Source organism: Protopterus annectens, chromosome 8.part0 (assembly GCF_019279795.1).
Source record: "Protopterus annectens isolate FY-2018-M chromosome 8.part0, PAN1.0, whole genome shotgun sequence".
Lineage (NCBI taxonomy): Eukaryota > Metazoa > Chordata > Ceratodontiformes > Protopteridae > Protopterus > Protopterus annectens.
The window spans coordinates 1,027,225,209-1,027,246,834 of record NC_056741.1 but is presented as its reverse complement, the minus strand read 5'-3'; the positions used below and the strand labels follow the sequence as shown (position 1 = coordinate 1,027,246,834).

Here is a 21,626-nt window from a genome sequence, read left to right as displayed (position 1 = left end):
AAAGTCACTGACAAAAAAGAAAAAAAATAAGGGTCAAGAACAGAGACTTGTGGTACACCAATATTAAGGACACCGCAATCTGAGAAAGAATTGATTGCAAATACTTGAAAAGAACTGTTTTTCAGACAATTTTTAAACCATTATACAGTGCTGGATCCAAAACTGAGTTTTCTTAGTTTGCTTAATAATGGGGTGTGAACAACAGTTTTGAACACTCCTGTCATATATGTGGAAAGTCCTGCAGCCAGCAGGAGTATATTACATTGGTTGTATTATACAGACCTGTATAGCCACATCAGACACCCCTGCATGAAGAATCTCCCATACATCTTTACCCCTTAGCAGATGACAGTGCTACCTACCACTTTAATGCTATGTCGTAAACCATGTTGTTAGCAAATAAGTAGTACTACAATTGTTGATGTGTTCATACAGCTTTTCAAACATTTTGTCTAACAGGCATAAGTTGGGGATCAGTCTTTACATTCTTTGGGCATATGGATTTTATGCCATATGAATACAGAGAAGTGCCTGAAGAAAATGGGAAAGGTACTAGTTGACAAGAACTGTTGTAGAGGTGGGTAAGGGGAATGGTAATTAACAAATATACTAATTTAAGGAAGGCAGGGTGTACATTTCTGAATTTGGCACTGGATGATCTGTTCAGTTTTATTAAATTGTTTTTCCGTTAATTGGTTAAAGTGGTGGGTAGCACTGTAATCTGCTACGGGGTAAAGATGTATGGCAGATTCTTCATGCAGAGGTCTCTGAAGTGGGGGTTGGAGCAGGAATGACTTCTCCAACCTTTGTATTGATCTTAAAAGGAATTACCTATAGTAATAGTTAAATTACAAAAAAAAAAAAAAAAAAAAAAATCTTCAAAATGAATTTGATTGTTGTGCCATGATGCAGTGGTGGGTCAAGACAGGATTGCATGGGTCAAACTTAAAAAAAATAAGGCCTTACAATGGCCATTCACAACTTTGTGTCACCTTATCATTTTAGTACAAAATTCCTTATTTTTTGTCAAACACCAGGTAGTCGAGAGGTATGCTAAGGATGTCCACAGAAAGAGACATCACCCTTGCTAAGGAGAAAAAGGACATTGTTCTTTATTAACAACTGGCAAATCCCCATTACCCATAGTCTGCACAAAGAACAGGCCAGAAACTTATATGTACATAAAAACATTCAGAGGAAGACTACCAACTTGATAAACTGGGCTTCATAAGAAACCTTGAAAGGAGAGGTTAAAAGAAATGATTAAGTTTATGTTTAAGGGAAGGTGGAAAAGGGAAGACGTAACAGAGACATACAATGAGTCAACACAAGAAACACTAAAGCGAGAGATTAAAAGAAATAGAATATGTTTACATTTAAGAAAAGATGTAAAAAGAGAAGTGATCAACAAAGTGCAAGACAGCTGAAACCGCTTCTAAGAAAGAAACTGTACACAACAAATGGGGAAAGACAGTACGGTTTGAAAAAAATCAAGCTAAGATACCCAAGTCAGCTGTATAAAACCATGTTTTACTGATAAAGTTGTGAAAAATTAAGCATTCTCAAGAAAGGTGCTGAATTTATCAACAGTGGGAGATTTCTATCTGAGAGACAAAGCTGCAACAGAGAGGAGGTAGAAATGTAAACCAAACACAATTTAAACTTCTCCGAGTATGCAAGTTCAACAGGACCTTTTCTGACTTCACTTTTTCAAGTTTCTGTTTTAACTTTCAAAGTGCTGAGAGAACTAGCAATATAAATAACTAGTTGTAAAAGCAGTTCTTTCAGGTTAAAAAAATGTAACAAGATGACTACCAATGAGGCCAATACTGGAGTGAATCTTTTTTAATGTCTTTATTAAAGACACTGCAGAACTTCTGGAAAGAAATGTCACTAACCGCTTATGGCACAGAATTATGCAAACAAGATGCAGAAAAAGGAGAAAATAACTGCCAAGGTGGGTAGGATAATGTAGCACACAACTTGTGTTCACTGCAGAAACCCACAGAAGTGCATATGGGAAGGTAAAGCCAAAGCAAAGAGTGATCCAATGATGGAGAAGCAATAAGAACAGCAACAACACTAGAAAAGAAACATTTGTACATAGTGAGTTTACCATTTTATTTTTAGCTCACTTTTTCCTGGCTGACTGTCAATCAGCATCTACTTCTACTTCAACAATTAGCCCATTCATCTCCCATTACCATGGTGAGGATATACCAGCACAGGGATTATTGTAGCCACCAGAGATGGTTCATGACATCTTACATTGCAACCCTAGCATTCTGCACATATTTAAGTCACTGAGGGGTGTGTGTGTGTGTGTGTGTGTGTGTGTGTGTGTGTGTGTGTGTGTGTGTGTGTGTGTGTGTGTGTGTGTGTGTGTGTGTGTATACACTCGCAATGGGCTGACTTGAATGGGTTAGGAGGGTGGCCTAATAGTTAAGGTGTTTGCCTTACAAACACAAGGTACGGGGTTTGAGTCTCAGAAGGGATAACTGGCTAGGCTTAAAATGGCTCGCAAGGTCAGTTAGCTTAGTACTAATCTATGAACTTATGAACTGTGAAGAACATCCTTCTCACTTCCCCAAAGGATGATCCCTTCAAGAACCACTGCACCATACCCTAAAGCACGGTATGTGGATTTTCCCCATTTTTATCAGTGAAATAGCACTAAGTGTGCCCCCGAGTGTATGTAATTGTCCCCAACCCCTTGGGAGAGACAAGCCGCCACTGTACTTCACGCCTTGCCTCACTTCTCCAGCACCAGGTCTGCCAATCAAATCCATATCACTTTTCTTGCAGTTAGGGTTCCAGAAAGCTGAGCTATCTAGTAGGCTTACCTGGTTGACTCACAAACAAAAAATGATTAAAAGTCTGTACTGATAGATGTCTTTTTTAATTTTTTGTGGTTTACCTCAGTGATGTCCGATATGCACCATGTATTAGAGTTCTTTCTAATCAGTCACAATCAACAGCCCTTTTGACACCCAACTGTCTTTCTCTCGCACCAGGTTCCTGCTACATAGGGAAACTGATGTGCAAGCTATGGGAGAGTGGGTAGGCAGGTGGTCAGTGAGACCCAGTAAGGCCCACTCTTGACACAGCAGTGGAGACGTTCTTTAATGCTCTACCCAAAGTACTATCTACTCCTGGTATACAGACATGTCAAAGCAGAACTTTGACTGCTAAAAACCTGCTGGTGCACTCCAAGACTTTTTACTGCAGGTCTACAATTACTAGTCTCCAACATGGGTTGCAGCATTAGGTGGAAATCATTCACTCTCCCTGGAATAGGTTAGCCTGACAAAAGCCACTCTAGCCAAAAACCCAGCCAACTACTTAAGGATGAAGTCTGTTAACTGAACCTGAGTTATATGGTAGCAATTAGAAGATATGACATATAAGATCACCAAGTAAAACAGGACGGCAGTTGGGAAGGGTAATAAATTGCTGGATGCATAGGATGTAACAGAACCAAAGCAAACCAATAAATTATCCTCTCTCTGTAGCAACAGATGGTAAAATCCTACAGTTCTTTAAATCATATGTTAGTAAGGTCATAGAACAGGTGGGCTCTCCAAAATAAGGCAACAAAAATGGTACTTGTTCTGAAGCAGAAGCAGAAGCTGAACAACAGAAAAGCTTAACAAGTACAATTCTTCAGGAAAAGATAGACATTTAATTATTTCAAGGGAACTCAGAATCCACGTTAGTATGCTACTTTAGAAAAACAGAGCTACATGAAGACAGGGACTTAATGTGAATATATGAGAAAGATAAGCCAGCTCAATTGGCATAGAGAGAAAGATAAGCCAGCTCAATTGGCATAGAGAGAAAAAGCTCTGATTATGACCCAGGTGACTCTATTCTCAGTAGCAACAAGAATGCCTGTTGGAGCTGACAGGGAGGTGAGACAGCAGTGTAGAGGTGAAGCCTAGTTATCTCACTCACACGGAGAGGTAAGGCCCGAGTCCAGCAGTACACAAAGTACACCAGTTTGTCAAGGGAGATTTGAGTAATATGCACAATGTGCTTCCTCTTGGATTTGGGGTCATCTGCAGGTTCATGTCACTCTAGGAAAGTAAAAGAGACGTCCACCTATGCTAACTGCACACCCTTCAGAGTCCTTGCTGGGCATGATGTGGGGGAAAGATAGGGCTACATAACAACAGGCACATGCATATGTTATGGTTCCATTCCTCGGACAAACAATTTGCATCACAGGAATGAATGGCCTGTAAAGCTCATACCAGGGAATGAATGGATCAGTAGGCTAGCTGGTAGGAGCAAAATAAATAAATGATAAAGATTAGATATGGGAGACATGAAGAAATGTTATAGCAGAAAAAACATGATGGATTACTGGAAAACCAAAGGGCAGAGAATTCAGGAATGTTTGAAACCAATAAAAAATAATTCTTATAACAGGAGTAAAAAAGTAATAAGCTAGACATTACAGTGGACAGTACTGTGGCACAGGGGGTAGCACTGCCACCTCACTGCAAGAGGTTCTCCAGTTCCAGTATGAGGTGCAAGCTGTGCAGAGGCTCCATATTTTCACTGTCTTAATGCGGCTTTTCTCCATGTGCTCCAGTTTCTCCACATTCCAAAGAAATGGTGTAAGTGGATTTCTGACTTCTAAACTGTCTACAGGGGTGTGTGTGTGCATGAGTGTATTTGATGGAAAAAAGGCCTGGATATCTACTTTCATTCTTCCCCTTGTCTGACTAAACTCCAAAAAGGACAGTGGCTACTGAAGGACTATAGGAGTCGATTGTGACTTGCAAGTATCTGGTTACTTTCTAGGAGCTGCATCCTTTTTTTTTTTTTTTTTTTTTTTTTTTTTTTTTTTTTTTAAGAAATAAGAAGAATGGTAGCCCTAGTTGGCCAATGACTTTTCTGCTGTGAAATCATCTATTACACAGCCCAAATAACCACTAGCATTTAAAGTATAAACAAATTCGATCTCTGCACTTCTGCATTTGTATACTGTGTGGCTCTGTGCAAATAACATGACCTTTGAAGTAAGAAAAGATGAAAAAAAAATATAACAAGAATGCAACAAGAAACCTGAAATGACATGCTAATGAAACATTAGAATACGTGTCACATGTAGACCTGAGGCAACATTCTATAAATGACCTACTGAAGACTGCTTCTGTTTGCTTCTCGTACACAAAGAGCTAAAAGCAAAAGTCATATCATGAATATTCATAAGTTCATAGGTTCACAGGTGTGTACTAGGCTAATGGCTCTGGAGCCTTTACAAGCCTAGCCCATAGAAGTGCCCTGACATTGTGCCGCCCAACATTAGGCGCTGACACTCATGTGGAAAGTCTGACAAAATAGAACAAGTAATCTCGACTTAGCTGACAAATTTTAATTTTTTCGACTTTTTTTTTTTTAACAGGGTCCTTTAAGTCATCTGAGAGCTACTGTCAGATGCAGAGAGCTGCAACCATATTCATTATTGAAATAAAAGCTTGGGAATGGTATCAAAGTGACAAACTAGTCTAATACTGTGGAGTCACAGACGCTATGGCAAATCATTTGGTGCCTCAGCAGTGTAAAAAAAAAAAAAAAGTTATGATATCCAACAAAATCAATCGACCCCAACTGCCAAAGGCATCCCAAAGCGATACAACAAAGTAGGAAAATCTTCAGGGTACACTTTCAGCATGATCTAAAGAAGCCAAAAGCGCTTATCTCAGCTCAGAATTTCATGTGTTTTTAACACTTTTATTGTTTTTCTTCGAATAAAGTGTTTTTATCACTGTTGACACAGTGCAAACTTGTAGTGGTGTACCCTGAAGAATTTCTTACGATGTTATGATGTCCAGTGCTAAGAATTCTACCTTGCAGTTCCAGGACCTGGTACTCAGTCCTTTCCTCTAGTGATTTTGTGTACAGTTTGCATATTTGTGCTCTTTCAAAGTGGGTTTCTTCTGGGTACTCATTTCTTTTCACCTCTCAGAAAATGCACATGAATAGTGATGCATCCATTAAAGTCTACTGATGCTTTCTCATACTAGCCATATACTGACATCTCATACTAGCCATATACTGACATCTCTCCAAGGGATATATTTTTACTGGTACTGTTACTGGACAATATAGTTTTAAGAAGCTTTCTGTTAACAAAGCCTGCATATATTTGGAATGGCCTGGAGCAGTGTGGAGTCACAGGCACCAGATATTGCGTTGCAAAAGGTAAAACCCTATCTGTGCAGGGACACTTTAACAAGCAAACCTTAATATTAAGGCTCTGTTTTCATTTAATAAGGGCAGATATTAGTTACGAGTAAACTGACTGCAAACACACAGTGAGAAAGGGCAAGTTTCACCTGAGCTTCTTCCGAGCTTCCACGATTTCAGGCATCTTGTTTTCTGAACGCAAATGTTAACTTTGCACAATTAAAGGGGCCTTTGAAATGCCACATTTCTTTGCTCATTATACGTTACAAAAATCTCCGGTGTAGTTGAATATTCTATGCCACATTATTTATTTCAGTATTTTACCATTTCTTAGTGTAACCCCCTAAATTGTTGCTACAGGTAGCTAACTCTCTGACCCTATAAATAAGAGAATGTTTTCTCTACATGCAAAGGAAGATGAAGGTTTAACCCATCATTGCATGGGATCATAGGATATGTTACCTTCATCCTGACTGATGGAGGAGTCACTTAGATCAGTCGGAATATCATCATCATTCGGCACATCCACCGAGGATGTTTTTTCTGACACCACTACTTTTCTTTCTTCCATTACCGGGGTCACTGTCCGACTGGAAGAGACATCCATCTGACCCTCAGTCAGGCCATCTGATTCATTCACAAACTGAAAACAAAGGAAAGGCATTTTATAAAATAATTACTTTTGTACTGTCCCCCAAAAATTTAAAGTATCAAGCTGCCAAAGACAAGAAAAAGTGAGATGAGAAAGAGAAATTGTTATATTATTTGTAGTTAATTAACTAGGGACATGGTGCAAATGAAAGGAATTTTTCACATTAATTGTGATGTGTACATCCACTGAATCTTATTCATGCTACAGTTAGACATCTGAAAATCCATCTAAGCAATTTAGTATCATTTATTTGGTTACTTACTTTTATGTCTGCTACTCAAAACAGCATCTTATAGTCCAGCTACATGGCCAGTATTTACTTGACTGCTCACCAGCAGATGTCCGTTAACAAGCAACTCATTCTCTCTATGCTCACTTACCACTTTAATAACAAAAAAACTCAATCTACCTACGGTAAGTCTACCCGATTTCCTACTGAACTTCTCATTACTAAATCTGGTTTGGACTACAAGAGTTCAAAAAAACTGTTCAGTGAATAAACTGAACTTTCAGAACTATCCTCAATAAGAGGAATCCCCACCCACTTCTACTACAAATGTGAAGTCAACAAATCTCAGAAAATTTTTTAAGAATGCGATATTTGAAAGTTTTTCGTTTTATATCCTTTGTTGACTGGGTTAGCCCCAAAAGGCTAGTAGCCTCTTTTCAGGAAGGAGCCGAGGTTGTACTTATAATGTTCACTTTGACTGACCAGCTCCAAGTAAATGGATTTCAATGCGTCAGTTATCAATCAGATTCCAGAAACACTTCATAGTCAGAGTTAAACTGGATTTTCTTATAGTACCCAGTGATATTAACTTATGCTTTATACTACTTAACCTCAGTACAATAATTTTATCTACATCACAATTATTATAAGAAGCAAGTGAAAGCATAGTTGTACACAGATTAATACTCCATCCCTATTTTTACTCCCTCTAACATTAAAATAACTAGAAAATGTTACCAAAGCCAAAGTTAGGGAACATTGGTAGAACCCATGTTTCATTAATAATTAATATATCAGGATACTTAAGTGGCAACACTATCTCATTCAGTTATTTTCTGTTCAAACCTCTGGCATTAAATGTGATCACAGTAAAATAACGGATATTTACAATACCTCTACTAGAGGGGTTCTGGCACTTTACCAAGCCAGGTATCCTAGAGTAATAAACCTATTCCTTTAGCATCCCAGATGATATAAGTCATCAGCAAAAGATTATGAGTTGCACAACACATCTGTTCCCAAAGAAATATATATATATATATATATATCAAATTGCATGGGATAATGCTGATATATGGGTAATATCAAACTGCATGCAATAATGCTGAATTTTTGTTATTAAAACTTCTGGTTATTTTGAAAAGTCTAAATGTCAGACATGGACTTGAAGATATATCTGTAATGGAGAAATTGTAATCTATGGATCAAGTGTGCAGAAACAACAATTTAACTGTGAAGGACATCTCACTACCATTACTGCTGTATATCGGTATCAAGTGATTTAAACTCAGTGTAAAAGATGATGACTAAGTGATATCTGAAGTGATCATTATTGTGCCTAAAACAGCATTTTGGAACATTCTTAGGCTCTTACAACAAAAGCCAGGTAGGGAGGATGGGAACTTCTAATCTGTTAATTATAAGGCAAAGGAAACTTTAATCTGTTAATATTAAACTGTGAGGGGAATTCATAATCTGTTTATTTTAAGGAGAAGGGAATTTGTAATCTGTTAATTCTAAAGTGATGGGAATTTTAATCTGTTAATTCTAAGGCAAAGCCGGCAAATATCTTGTTAGTTCCATCACCAAAAAGGAACACTTGGACAAAAGAAGGTAGCTGATGAAAACTCACAGGAACACTTATTTTGCGGGGGTTAATAGACATGGGATCCATGTTGAATTACAGAGAACCCTGGGAAGAACAGCAACAGTCACAGTGCAATCTGGACCTTTCCACTATATAATGTGAAGATTCATGCTCATGGTGTGACTGTTTCTTCTTTTTAAGTATGGAACTTCCATTCTGTAAATGGGTGGAATCATTTAGCAGTGAATCGTTAATACTGGAAATATTATTCCCTTGTATGTAATACTGGAAATATTTGTCTAATTTAATAGATTAAATCAAGATTCTTCTTACTTCTACTCTTGTTTATTCAGAATAAATCCCTTCTCAATATGTCCTCTGCTATTACTGAGATTTAGCAAACAGTTGTGCATCCTTGAACAATTAGACAACTTTGAAGAAAACTGGCTTAAGCTGGGCCTTTTTGCAGCTAATTAACAATTTTGTGTTTATCAATGCAGAGTTCCTAGGACAGACATGGGAGTCCTGAATAGGTATGACTAAATGAGAGACCTTTGTTGATCTTTGTCTTTTTTTTTTTTGTTCAGAGGTTTCAAAGGAGGCCCTGGGAGAAGAGGTAAGACAGCATTAGGAAGGGGATTTACGTGATATGCAGAGTAAGATACCTGTATGGACACTAAGCGCAGTCAACTGTTTCTGAACCCATTCATATATGTATCCAGCTGCATCTATCACTCTTTCACTCCGCTTATCTGGACTAGCTTACTCAATAAAGCAAGGTCAGATTAAGATGGAGGAAAATGCTGCAAATATGCCTAGGACTGCTCAAAGTACTGTGCTTAAACAGTCATGCTTAGTACACATTAAATGTGTGAATTTCTTGTTGTTGTTTAAAGGGGTCTATATTATATTCTCGAAAGCCGACAATATCGAATCTGACATTGTCGACACGAGAATCTCGAGCGTGTAAATGGAAATCTCCGTAAGGGGATATTTCCGTTTACTGCAATGTACTGTGGTCTCGGAGTTGGTATATTTAAGTAGCAGGCGGTGTGGGGTGTGCAGGGGGGATGGCCCCCTGCTTAAACCCGTTAGGGTATTTTTTATTTATTTTTTTGGTCTTTTTATAAGTTCGATGTTTGAAGACGTCGACCATATGTTGTTCGATGTTTTCAAATGTCGCTCTTATAATATAGACCTGTTTAAAGTGCCTGGTCTTTACAGTTAAAGAATGCATTATAACCAAAACCAGACATGACTTCTCTCAGAAGCTAAATGCTTATGCACATTAGTCTGTGAAGTTTTACTTCCTGCTCCCTAAGCACTTATCGGGCCCTGAATTATAGTAATCCACTGAAGAATTCTTCATGAAATAAGGGTATAAAAGAAAACTTTTAAGGCTACTAGGGCAAATGTTTAAGGTACAGGACTTTGGAGGTGTCAATATCTGAAGTGCCTAGAAACGGTTTGCTCAGCATACACGGATGTGAAGCAAACCAGTAGATATCAACAGATTTGTATCTGCTATATTCCTGGACATCTCCAAAGCATTTGACATGGTTTCCCACTCCATTCTAATAGATACTCTTACCTCTCTATCCTTTGCCCCTAACACTTTTGCATGGTTTAAAATCTATCTATCAGACCGACAACAAGCTGTAAAGTGGCAAGGAGTTATATCATCTTTACTCCCAACTACCACTGGTGTACCTCAAGGCTCCATACTCGGTCCATTCCTCTTTTCTATCTTTACCAATAATCTACATAGCTCTACCCTACAGGCTTCACTCATACAGTATGCAGACGATTCCACCCTGATCTGCTCCGCCCCAAATCTACAGCATCTCGCCCAGGAATCTTTTACCTTACTAGAAAGGTGGATCACAGATATTCAACTTATCTTAAATCCTAACAAAATGAAACTACTTCTATTTACCCCAAATAAATCAAAAAACACTCCACTCTCCTTCTCTATCTCCTCCAATAATGGAACTGTCATTTCACCCTCTCTACACCAAGTTGCTTGGCATCGAACTAGATAACTACCTACACTTTGACATCCATATCTCTCAAACTATTAAAAAGGTACACAAAAAAATGGGGTCACTATACAGACAAAAAGACTTTCTATCAGATCAAGCGCGGGTCTCCCTAGCTCAAACCCACCTTCTTTCATGTATGCAGCACCTATTCTCACCTATGTAAGAAAATCTGACCTGGAGAAACTTGAGTCGTGTTATAACAAAATCACCAAGTTTGCAAAAAATTCCCTCTTTAGAACACACCATTGTATACCTCTTAGGCAACTTCAGTGGCTTCAGCTCCCACAGTTATTAAACTACCACCAACTAGTCATAGCTTATAACAACCTAAAACATCCTGAAAAAACTCCAGCCCTTAGGGAACTACTGACTAACTACATTCCAAATTGACCACTCCTCTCTATCTCCACAGCCAACAACATATCAGGTAAAGCTCTATTTTCTCACAGTACAGCAAAAAGTTGGAATAATCTCCCTCCCTTGGTGACTTTTGCACCTAATAACAAACAATTCAAAAACTCCCTTAAGGCTCATCTTATTAGCTCTTGGCTATGTCCATGTGTTACTTAATCCAAATGTATGCTACCACCATCTTTCTCTCCTCTCCAATTATCAGACCCTCGGTAAGAAGTAACAAATGGTATCTCTTGACATTTGGAAATGTTGTTGTGATCTCTGTCTGTATATTTTGATGACTAACTTAATGTTCACTTGTATATATTGCTGATATGATCTTTCTTTGCGTACTGTTCTATTATGCACAAAATACTGCTCAATAACAAAGTCTTTACTTTACATTATGTATTATTATCATTGTCTGTTGTATTAATTAAGTGGAGCTTTTCTACCCGGGCCTCCGCTGTAAATGGACCTCGTCCAGTTGGACCATCCCGGTTAACAAATGTAAAATACAATAAATAAAAGTAAATAAAATTAGAAGTTATGTACCTACCATAACGTTCCATGTTAGTTGTCTTCTCTCGCCTTCTTTCTTGCTGGATGGGTTCGGAGCCGATCCTCGGCTCCGACTCGGCACTTGCTTTAGCTCGAGAACTCCTTTTACCAGCTCGAGGCAACCCTATATCCCATGATGCAAGGCGGAACTACCTCAGATCTCGTTTGGCAGCTAACTTACCCTGCTAAAGGTTATCCTAACCAAATTAGGAACAAAGTTTCCTAAAAGAAGTCCTCATAACAAAGATCCAGAGGAAACAAACTAATAGGAACTCTTCAAGATCTGTCCAGGCCAGGGGAAGGAGGGAGGACGAAGAAAGAAGGCGAGAAGACAACTAACATGGAACGTTATGGTAGGTACATAACTTCTAAATGTTAAGTTGTCAATCTCGCCTTCATTCTTGCTGGATGGGACCGTCCTAGCACCTGTATCCCGGGTGGCTCAATGGAACAGACTCTTGAGAACTGTGGAACCAAAACTGGCCCTATCTCTGGAGGCCAAATCCAACTTGTAATGAGAAACAAAGGTATGAGGCGTGGCCCAAGTAGCTGCTGCACAAATGGTATCAATGGGAAGTCTATCCTGAAAGGCTGCAGAAGTGGATAGACTCCTGGTCGAGTGTGCTTTTGGCTTAGAAGATAGTTGTTTGCCTCTGAGAGAGTACACATAGGAAATGGTGGAAGTCAACCATCTGGACAAGGTCACTTTAGAAACTGGAAGACCTAACCTGTTTTCTGCATAAGAGACAAACAATTGGTCCGATTTTCTAATTTGTTTAGTCCTAGGCAAGTAGTACCTGAGCTGACGATGGACATCCAAAAAATGCAATTTCTGTTCAGCTCTGTCAGAATAGTTAGGGAAAAAGACTGGTAGATCTATAGATTGGTTAATATTGGTTTGAGATACAACCTTGGGGAGAAAGGAAGGGTTAGTTCTTAACGATACCCTGTCTTTATGAAAAACCAAATAAGGTGAACGAATACAGAGAGCTTGAATCTCGGAAACCCTTCTTGCAGAAGTGACAGCCAGTAAAAATATAGTTTTCCACGTCAATAACTTCAAAGAACATGAAGCAGACGGTTCGAAGGGAGGTAGTATCAAGGATGCCAACATTAAGTTTAGATCCCATTGCGGAGGAGGATGCTTTATAGGTGGCTTTAGGAGAAAAACTCCTCTCAAAAAGGCCTTGCATAATCTATGAGACATGATGTTATTGTCATGCAAGCCAACATGATACTTGGAAATAGCAGCCAGTTGTACTTTGACTGTAGATGACGAGGATCCCGAATGAAAAACCTCCGCTAGGAAATCTAAAACAGAATGTACGGGAGCAGTAAAAGGATCAATATTTCTGGAGTTTGCCCAAATCGAAAAATGTCGCCACTTGCTAGCATAAATAGTCCTAGTGGACGACTTCAAAGAAGACACTATAATGTCTCTGACTGAGTCAGAAATCATTGGTAGCCTGGCTAGGGAAGGAAGTGGAGCAACCAAGCAGTGAGGTTGAGAGAATGAATGGCCCGGTGCTGCTGACCCGACTGGTGGATCAAAAGATCCGGAACTGGGTCCAGATGCCAGGGCTGCACCAGAAGGTGACGATGCAGAGACGGAAACCAAATTTGTCGAGGCCAAAAAGGAGCAATGAGGATCAATTTGGCTCTCAAAACGGTGGCTTTCTGAATGACTTGAGGAATCAATGGAAAGGGAGGAAAAGCATAAAGAAGTCCCCGAGGCCAATCCTGGGTTAGAGAGTCTCTCAGGGGTTGGCCTGGAAGGGGAAATAGAGTGAAATAGTCTGGGCACTTGTTGTTTTGAGGGGTAGCGAAAAGATCGCAACAAGGAGTGCCCCACTTCAGAAAAATCTGATCCACTACAGATTGATTGAGAGACCACTCGTGAGGCATCAGAATAGACCTGCTTAGCCTGTCCTCCAATAGGTTGGACCTGCCGGGGATGTGCGTTGCTATCAGAAACCGCTGAGAAGAGATCGCCCATTGCCAAAGTCTGAGAGCTTCTCGACATAAGGGATAGGACCTGGTTCCGCCCTGTTTGTTGATGTACCAGACCACGGACATGTTGTCCGTCTGTACTGCAATAGTCCCTGTGGGAAGAAAGTCGTCGAGGGCTTGCAACGTTAAAAGCACTGCTCTCATCTCCAGGACATTTATGTGCAGATGGTATTCTATGGGTTGCCACGTCCCGTGGACCATCCTGCCCTGATAATGCCCCCCCCACCCGATCAGAGAGGCATCCGTGGTGACTGTGGCAACTGGAGGAGGGGGAACAAAGGGTCGGCCCTGATAAAGAAGAGGGGAAGATATCCACCAGCCCAGATGAGCCCTGCACGACTGTGTCACTAAGATTTCGTGTCTCATCGGAAGATTGTGATACGACCACTGCGTGAATAGCATCCACTGTAGGAAACGCATGTGAAAGCGAGCCAGTGGTAGAAGAACAATGGCCGCAGCCATTAGGCCTAGAACTTTCAGGACAAACCTGGCTTTGATCTTGTTGCTTTGTAACAGAAGCCGAACAAATTTTTGGATGTCCAGAATTCTTTGATCTGTTAGTCTGGCTAACATTTTGACGGTATTTAACTCTGCGCCTATAAAGGTGATAGATTGGCAAGGCAGCAGAGAAGATTTTCAAATTTACTGAAATTCCCAGATTCTTGCAAAGCTGTAGGGTGTAGTCTCTGGACTGAAGAAGCTGACACTTGGTGGTGGCGGAGAGGAGCCAGTCGTCCAAATAAGGAAACACCTGGAATCCTAGACGTCTCAGGTGAGCTGTGACCACTGCCATGCATTTGGTAAACACTCTGGGGGCTGAAGTGAGGCCAAAGGGCAGGGCTCTGAATTGGTAATGACTGGTCCCTAGCCGAAAGCGGAGAAACCTCCTGAAGCGCCTGTGAATCTTTATGTGATAGTACGCATCCTGAAGGTCTATAGAGCACATCCAGTTGTCCTTGCCCAGAAAAAGCAGAATGGACTGAAGCGTGACCATCCGGAATCTTGCCTTTTTGACAAATCTGTTCAGATTGCTGAGGTCTAATATTGGTCTCCACTCTCCCGTCCTTTTGGGGACCAAAAAGAATCTTGAGTAGACGCCGGATCCTACTTGGTCTGCCGGCACTGTCTGGACGGCTCTTTTTTCTAGGAGTTTTGAAACCTCCTGTTTTGCCAAATCTCTTTGACCGGGTGAGATGTCTGGAAGGGATTGTAGAGGTACGGGAAACCTTACGAAGGGGATCTTGTAACCCTCGGATATAATCGACTGTACCCACTTCTCTTGGGATAGGGATTGCCAGGCTACTGGGTACAGTGAAATCCTTCCCCGACTGCCTCCAAGGGTGGACAGTCGGGCAACACCTCAGGGATGCTGAAAGGGCTTCTCAGGAAGAGACTCCCTGTTGCCCTGGTTCTGAGGACCCCCCCTGCCTCTAGGGCGGCGTCTATTATTGTTACCCCTCTGCCTCTGGGGGTAAACTGACCACGTGTGTCCGGTGTAGCTCCTTGGGCTTTACGGAACCACATCTTCCCCCCTTTCTGACCCTTGGGATATGGTCTAGAAGGAGTGGAAAATTGGACTCCAACGGCAGAAAGAGTCTTACCGTCCTGCTCACACCTGGTCAAGGTATCCTTCACTTGAGGTCCGAACAAAGCCGAACCATCAAAGGGGCTATTAGTGAAGGATGCCTTAAAGGGGTCCATAAAGTTACACAGCCGCATCCAGGCTTGGCGTCTAAGAGCAACTCCTGTGCCTGCGGCCCTGCTCGCTCCATCGGCCGCATAAGATATGAGCCGCATGGAGGAGTTAGATATGGAATTCAGGATAGCAAGCTGTGAGGCAATCTTTTCCTGAGCCCCAGCAGCAGAAGGATCCTGGACTACTTCACCCAGTTCCTTGAGAATATCTCGCTGAAGCCTGGTGAAGTGACAAAGGTAATTCAGCGAGCATAGCAAAGGTCGCTGAAGAAAACATCCGCTTTCCATACCTGTCCATGGTCCTAGAATCCTTGTTAGGAGGATGGACAGGTACTGAAGGATCCTCCAGTTCCTTCTTAGTGGCGCCGCCACCACCATAGCATCCACAGAGACACGTTTGGAAAGGAACTGTTTATCCGGCGGGGCCGTAATGAACTTGGATGGTCTTCTGGGGACAGGTTCCACAGAATCTGGAGCCACGCCTTCCGAGCCACTACCTGCATGAGTGGGTCGAAGGCGGAGACACCCAGGAGGTGGAGGGTCGGGATCCAAAGCCTCCAGGTATACCGACTCATCCTCGGAGGGGTCAATGGAGGGCCAATTCCCCTCTGTTTGAGGAGCTCAAGGATGTCTGAAAAGGAGACATCCTCAGAGGGGGACCGTGGGGAACCCTCCGACTCATCTAAGTCGGTATCAGATGTAGTAGACTCAGGGGAGTCTGTGTGTTTCCTCTTACACGTCCTCTTCCGAGGGGGTTCCCCTGCAGGGTCAGGAGAAACCTCGGAAGAGGAGGAAATTCCCAGTGGGGAAACCTGGGGCGATGGATCCCTGGGCCTGAGAGCAAGAGGCTGGCAAGAGGCATCTGCAGGCACTGATGAGGGAGGAGCTAGAGGGATGGACAGTTGACCAGGCTCAGAGGCCAGGACACTCCTCATCACCTCAAAGGCTCCTCTCCCCAGGAGACCGGAACATACCCGCTCCGAAGAGACAGGAATGGTCGGCTCCAAAGAGAGAGAAAGCTCCGAGGCCGATGTCGGCGCCGAGCTTACCAAAGCCGATGCCCCGAGAGGGAGAGCGGGGTCGGACAAGGGTCTGATGCCACTAGCCCCCTCGGAGCCGACAGTGGAAACCCGACGACCGGATCCCTCCAAGGAAGGTCTCAAGGAGGAGATCGGAGCCGAGGACGACGGAGCCGAAGGATGTATCGGCTCCGGCATCGAAACAGTCGCTGTCCCAAAAAGCTCCGGCTCCGAACTCTGGTGTGGAGTCGGAGGAGGAAGTTCAAGAATTGGGGCTATAGCCGAAGTCTGTTGAGACGGGCTATGGAGCATTTGGGCCAGTGCCTGAGACTTCAACAGCCTGCTTACCACCCTCTCCAAGTCGTGGTCAGACAGCCTGGAAGATCTCGAAGATCAGCTCCGATGGCTCCGCTCCGACAAAAGAGGAGATCCCGGGGCCGAGTGGATACTCATAATAGAGGGGGACCGAGATCTCTTACGGGTCGAAGCCATTGGAGCCGAAGTCCCTAGAACTCCAGATGGAGCCGAGGATTTCTCGGCTCCGATGCTGGATAAAGTGTCGGCTCCAGCCGGAGCCGACAAGGCCACAGTAGTCAGGGTATCGGAGCCAGCCGGCACCGAACCCACTACTCGAGTAGAAGAAGTATCGACTCCAGCCGGAGCCGATATCGGCTCCGACGGAGCAGGAGCCACCGGAGGAGGCTTGGACACTGTAGCCTGAGCCTTCGGTGGCTTAAGAGGTTTTCCTGACCCTGATTTAGGAGGAGAACCTTCAGGTTTAAGTAAACCTCGGAGGATGAGTTTGTTCCTCCTTTCCTGCAGGACTCGCTGGCTAAAAGCATGACACAAAGCACAGGAGTCCTGCAAGTGCAAAGGCCCCAGGCAAAAAACACAAGAAGTGTGACCGTCTGTCAGAGACATTTTCTGACAGCACTGGTCACACTTCTTGAAGCCTGAGACCTTGCCTTCTTTTGACATCCTAGGAGGATAGAACACAAACAGTCCCAACAAACACACAAATTAATCCCTTACACAAACACACACAGGAAGGGATAACAAGGGGGAACTAGGCCTGACTAAACTACTTTAGATTAAAACTTATAAAAGTTTATAAAAAGGTTGAAAAATAGGGAATAGGGTGGGCTGTAACTAATTACAGACTACACTAACACTAACAGGGAAAAATAAACCCCTAACTCACTTTTTCTTATTTGACTAAGAAAAAACTTACCTCAGCTGGCAAAGGAGACCTCTTTCGCTAAGCGGCAAACGAGATCTGAGGTAGTTCCGCCTTGCATCATGGGATATAGGGTTGCCTCGAGCTGGTAAAAGGAGTTCTTGAGCTAAAGCAAGTGCCGAGTCGGAGCCGAGGATCGGCTCCGAACCCATCCAGCAAGAATGAAGGCGAGATTGACAACTTAACATCAAGCTGTTTAGTGTGTTGGTTAGTATGCTATGGATTTTTACTAATAACAGAAGGCAATCTGCACAGTCATAATAAATATATTAGGTCGCTGGGCAGGGCAAAGCAATAAAAACAATGTTAAACAAAAAGAGTCTGGTGAGAGAATGTCATTCAGGGCATGAGGGGTTTCATTAGGACTTAGTATGGAGGAGGGGGAGGTGAAATGAGAACAAATAAGGGAGGGGTAATATACTTCAAGTGGACATAATTCACCCCAAAGGTAAAATAAATAAACAAATATCCTCAAACACAGATATGCAGCAGACTTCATACCTCTCAACTGTAGAGATTTTCGCAGAAATGTCCAGATTTTTGCCTCATATTTTTGGTCTATTCCTCATAAAAAAAGTTTTTTTGAGAAATCATTGGGATGCCTTAAGGATTAAAGTTAATAAATAATGACAATCATTGGAGTTTCAGACTTCATATCCTTCATAAAATGTATGGTAACAAAAATCCTCTTATTGTAGCAACTTTCTACAATATTGAAAATGTGTCCCTATTTTTGGGCCTTTGCCCCCCCCATTTTGTCAGGCTTTGTCCAAATTTCTTGCAGTAAGAGGTTGAGAAGTATGGCCACAGTGTGTGTGTGTGTGTGTGTGTGTGTGTGTGTGTGTGTGTGTGTGTGTGTGTGTGTGTGTGTGTGTGTGTGAGAGAGAGAGAGAGAGAGACTGAGTGAGAGAGGAGGAGTCTGGGTTATTCTACATGTAAATGTTACTTCCATCAGGTATCAGCACTACTGGTCTCACTTAGGTACTGAACAACAAGTTCCATAATTCTATAACAAAACATTCCAAAATGTATCACTTCAGAGTACACTTAGGAGCAAAGAGTAGTTGTACAAATGAGGGTCATACGGTAGCTGCAGAAGATTGAGATTTGATGGACTGTAATATGCATTTTCTCTAACCCTCAATATTTCCTTAAAATAACTAATGTCTCCAACATCAGATGTAGAAATTCAAATCATTTTCACTAAGAGGAGCTTAGCACAGTATCACTAAACATGCAATGAATTGCATACTTCAGGAAATAACTGCAATGGTTATAACAGCAGTATTTTATTCCAACTCACACAGTACGTACCAGTGGGATACTATCATTGCTGTCCACAGAATTCTGAGACATACTCAAGTTTTTGCGGTCCGCCTGCGGACTGGCCTCAAGCTTAATGTGCAAACTGCTGTTGCAGGAATGGTCACTCACATCTAGCTGATCTACATTTGAGTCTTCACCATTTCTAATATAACAAAAAAAAAAAAAAAAAAACATCAGTTTAACAAAGATTTTACAGGGATGCAAGTAGTCTGACCAAAGCTGATACCATTAAATTTCATAGGTTGGTACTAGGCTATCAGCCCTAAGGCCTATGCAATCCTAGCCATAAATATTCTTTGTATTCTCCAACTATGTGTCTACCATGGCTTGCAAGACATTTTTTTTTCAAATATGCATGTTTAATCACTGTATTACATTTAAAATTCTCATTCCAAACCAACTCTTATTAAAACACATATAAATAATATAATATAATGCAACTGCGTATAACAATAAACAACTCTTTTGACAGACTACAGAAAAATCTGAGTTGTACAAAGCATACAAAAAAATAAGAAAAGAAAGAAAAAGAAAAAATATACATGCGCACATGCACGCACACACACACACACAAACATATATATATATATATATATATATATATATATATATATATATATGTACACACACACACACACACACACACACACACACATACATACATACATATACAAAGTGGATATAAAAAGTGTACACACCTCTGTTAAAATGCCGTTTTTTGTGATATAAAAAAGTGATACCACAATAAATCATTTCAAAACATTTCCCACCTTTAATGTGACCTATAACCTGTACAGTTCAATTGAAAAACCAACAAATTTGTAGGGGAAAAATATAAATAAATAAAAAATGTACAATACGCTGGTTGCATAAGTGTGCACACCCTTAAACTAATACTTTGCATGTGTGCACACCCATACTTTGTTGAAGCACCTTTTGATTTAATTATAACATTCACTCTTCTTGTGTACACACCTGCCATCAATTAAAGAGACTGATTAACCCCAGATAAAGTTCAGCTGTCCTAGTTAGATTTACATTTACTCTGTTGCCTGCTACAGCAAAAGCCATGGTTCGCAGAGAGCATACAAAGTATCAAAGGGATCTCATTGTTGAAAGGTATCAGTCAACAGAAGGGTACAAAAAAATTTCCACGGCATTAGATATACCATGGAACACAGTGAAGACATTCATCAAAAAGTGGAGAAAATATGGGATAACAGTAACATTGCAAAAGAACTGGATATTCCTCCAAAACTGATGAAAAGACAATACAAAAACTGGTCAGGGAGGCTGCCAAAAGACCTATACAAACACTGAAGGAGCTGCAGGAATTTCTGGCAAGTACTGGTTGTGTATTACATGTGACAACAATTTCCCATATTCTCCATATGTCTAGGCTATGGAGTAGAGTTGCAAGATGGAAGCCTTTTTTTACACAGAAAACCATCCAGGCCCGGCTAAAATTTGCAAAACAATATATCGTTTCCCAAAAGCATGTGGGAAAATATGTTATGGTCTGACAAGACCAACGTTGAATTTTTTGGCCAGAATTCCAAACGGTACGTTTGGTGCAAAAACAACATTTCGCATCACCAAAAGAACACCATCCCCACGGTGAAGCATGGCGGTGGCAGTATCATGCTTTGGGGTTGCTTTTCTTGAGCTGAAGCTTGGGCTTTAGTCAAAGTGGAGGGAATTATGAACAGTTCCAAATGCCAGTCACTTTTGGCCTGAAACATGAAGAGGAATTTCACCTTTCAACATGACAATGACCCCAAGCATACATCTAAATCAACAAAAGAATGGTTTCACCAGAAGAAAATTAAAGTTCTGGAATGGCCCAGCCAAAGCACAGCCGTAAATCCAATAGAAAATCTGTGGGGTTACCTGAAGAGGGCTGTGCACAAGAGATGCCCTTGCAATGTGACAGATTTGGAGTGCTTTTGCAAGGAAGAATGGGAAAATGTTGCCAAGTCAAGATGTGCCATCCTGACAGACTCCTACCCAAGAAGACTGAATGTTGTAATTAAAGGTGCTTCAACAAAGTATTAGTTTTAGGGCACAGTTATGCAACAAGCTTATTGTACATTTTTTTTTTAATATATTTTTCCCCTAACAGATTGTTTTTCAATTGAATTGTACAGGTTATAGGTCACATTAAAGGTGGGAAAAGTTTTGAAATTATTTATTGTGGTCTTATTTTTTATATCACAAAAACCTGGCATTTTAACAAGGGTGTGTACACTTTTTATATACACTGTGTGTGTGTGTGTGTGTGTGTGTGTGTGTGTGTGTATATATATATATATATATATATATATATATATATATATATACATATACACACACACACACACACACACACACAAACACACACACATACCTATGTGTACATATAACTAACTATCTCTCTCACAGCTTTGACCAAGTATAAAAAGGCTAAAGTAATTTCAGGATATATAAAATGTCTTGTCTGATAAGTGGCTGATAAAATAGAGGAGGTATGATGAAAATTACAAAAAAAAAAATGAGAGAGAGAGACAGAAAAAACAAACATGAGGAAAATTTGTAAAGAAAATGATAGATTAAACTATGAAATGATCCAATGATCCAATAATTAGAAGAAAAAATACTACAGCAGTTTTAAAAAGCACTTACAATTAGCTAAACATT

At 41.1% G+C, this 21,626-nt stretch overlaps 1 protein-coding gene across 1 annotated transcript in view; it reads right to left on the bottom strand.

Annotated features, from left to right (window-relative positions):
- GRAMD1A (GRAM domain containing 1A) overlaps positions 1–21,626 on the bottom strand; it is a 1,293,980-nt gene that overhangs the window by 306,957 nt on the left and 965,397 nt on the right. Inside the window, exons 9-10 of the mRNA XM_044079359.1 lie at positions 18,939–19,092; positions 6,661–6,841 (exon numbers count right to left, since the gene is read on the bottom strand). Coding sequence (XP_043935294.1) covers positions 6,661–6,841; positions 18,939–19,092 — 335 coding nt within the window. The remainder of the gene's footprint in view (positions 1–6,660; positions 6,842–18,938; positions 19,093–21,626) is intronic.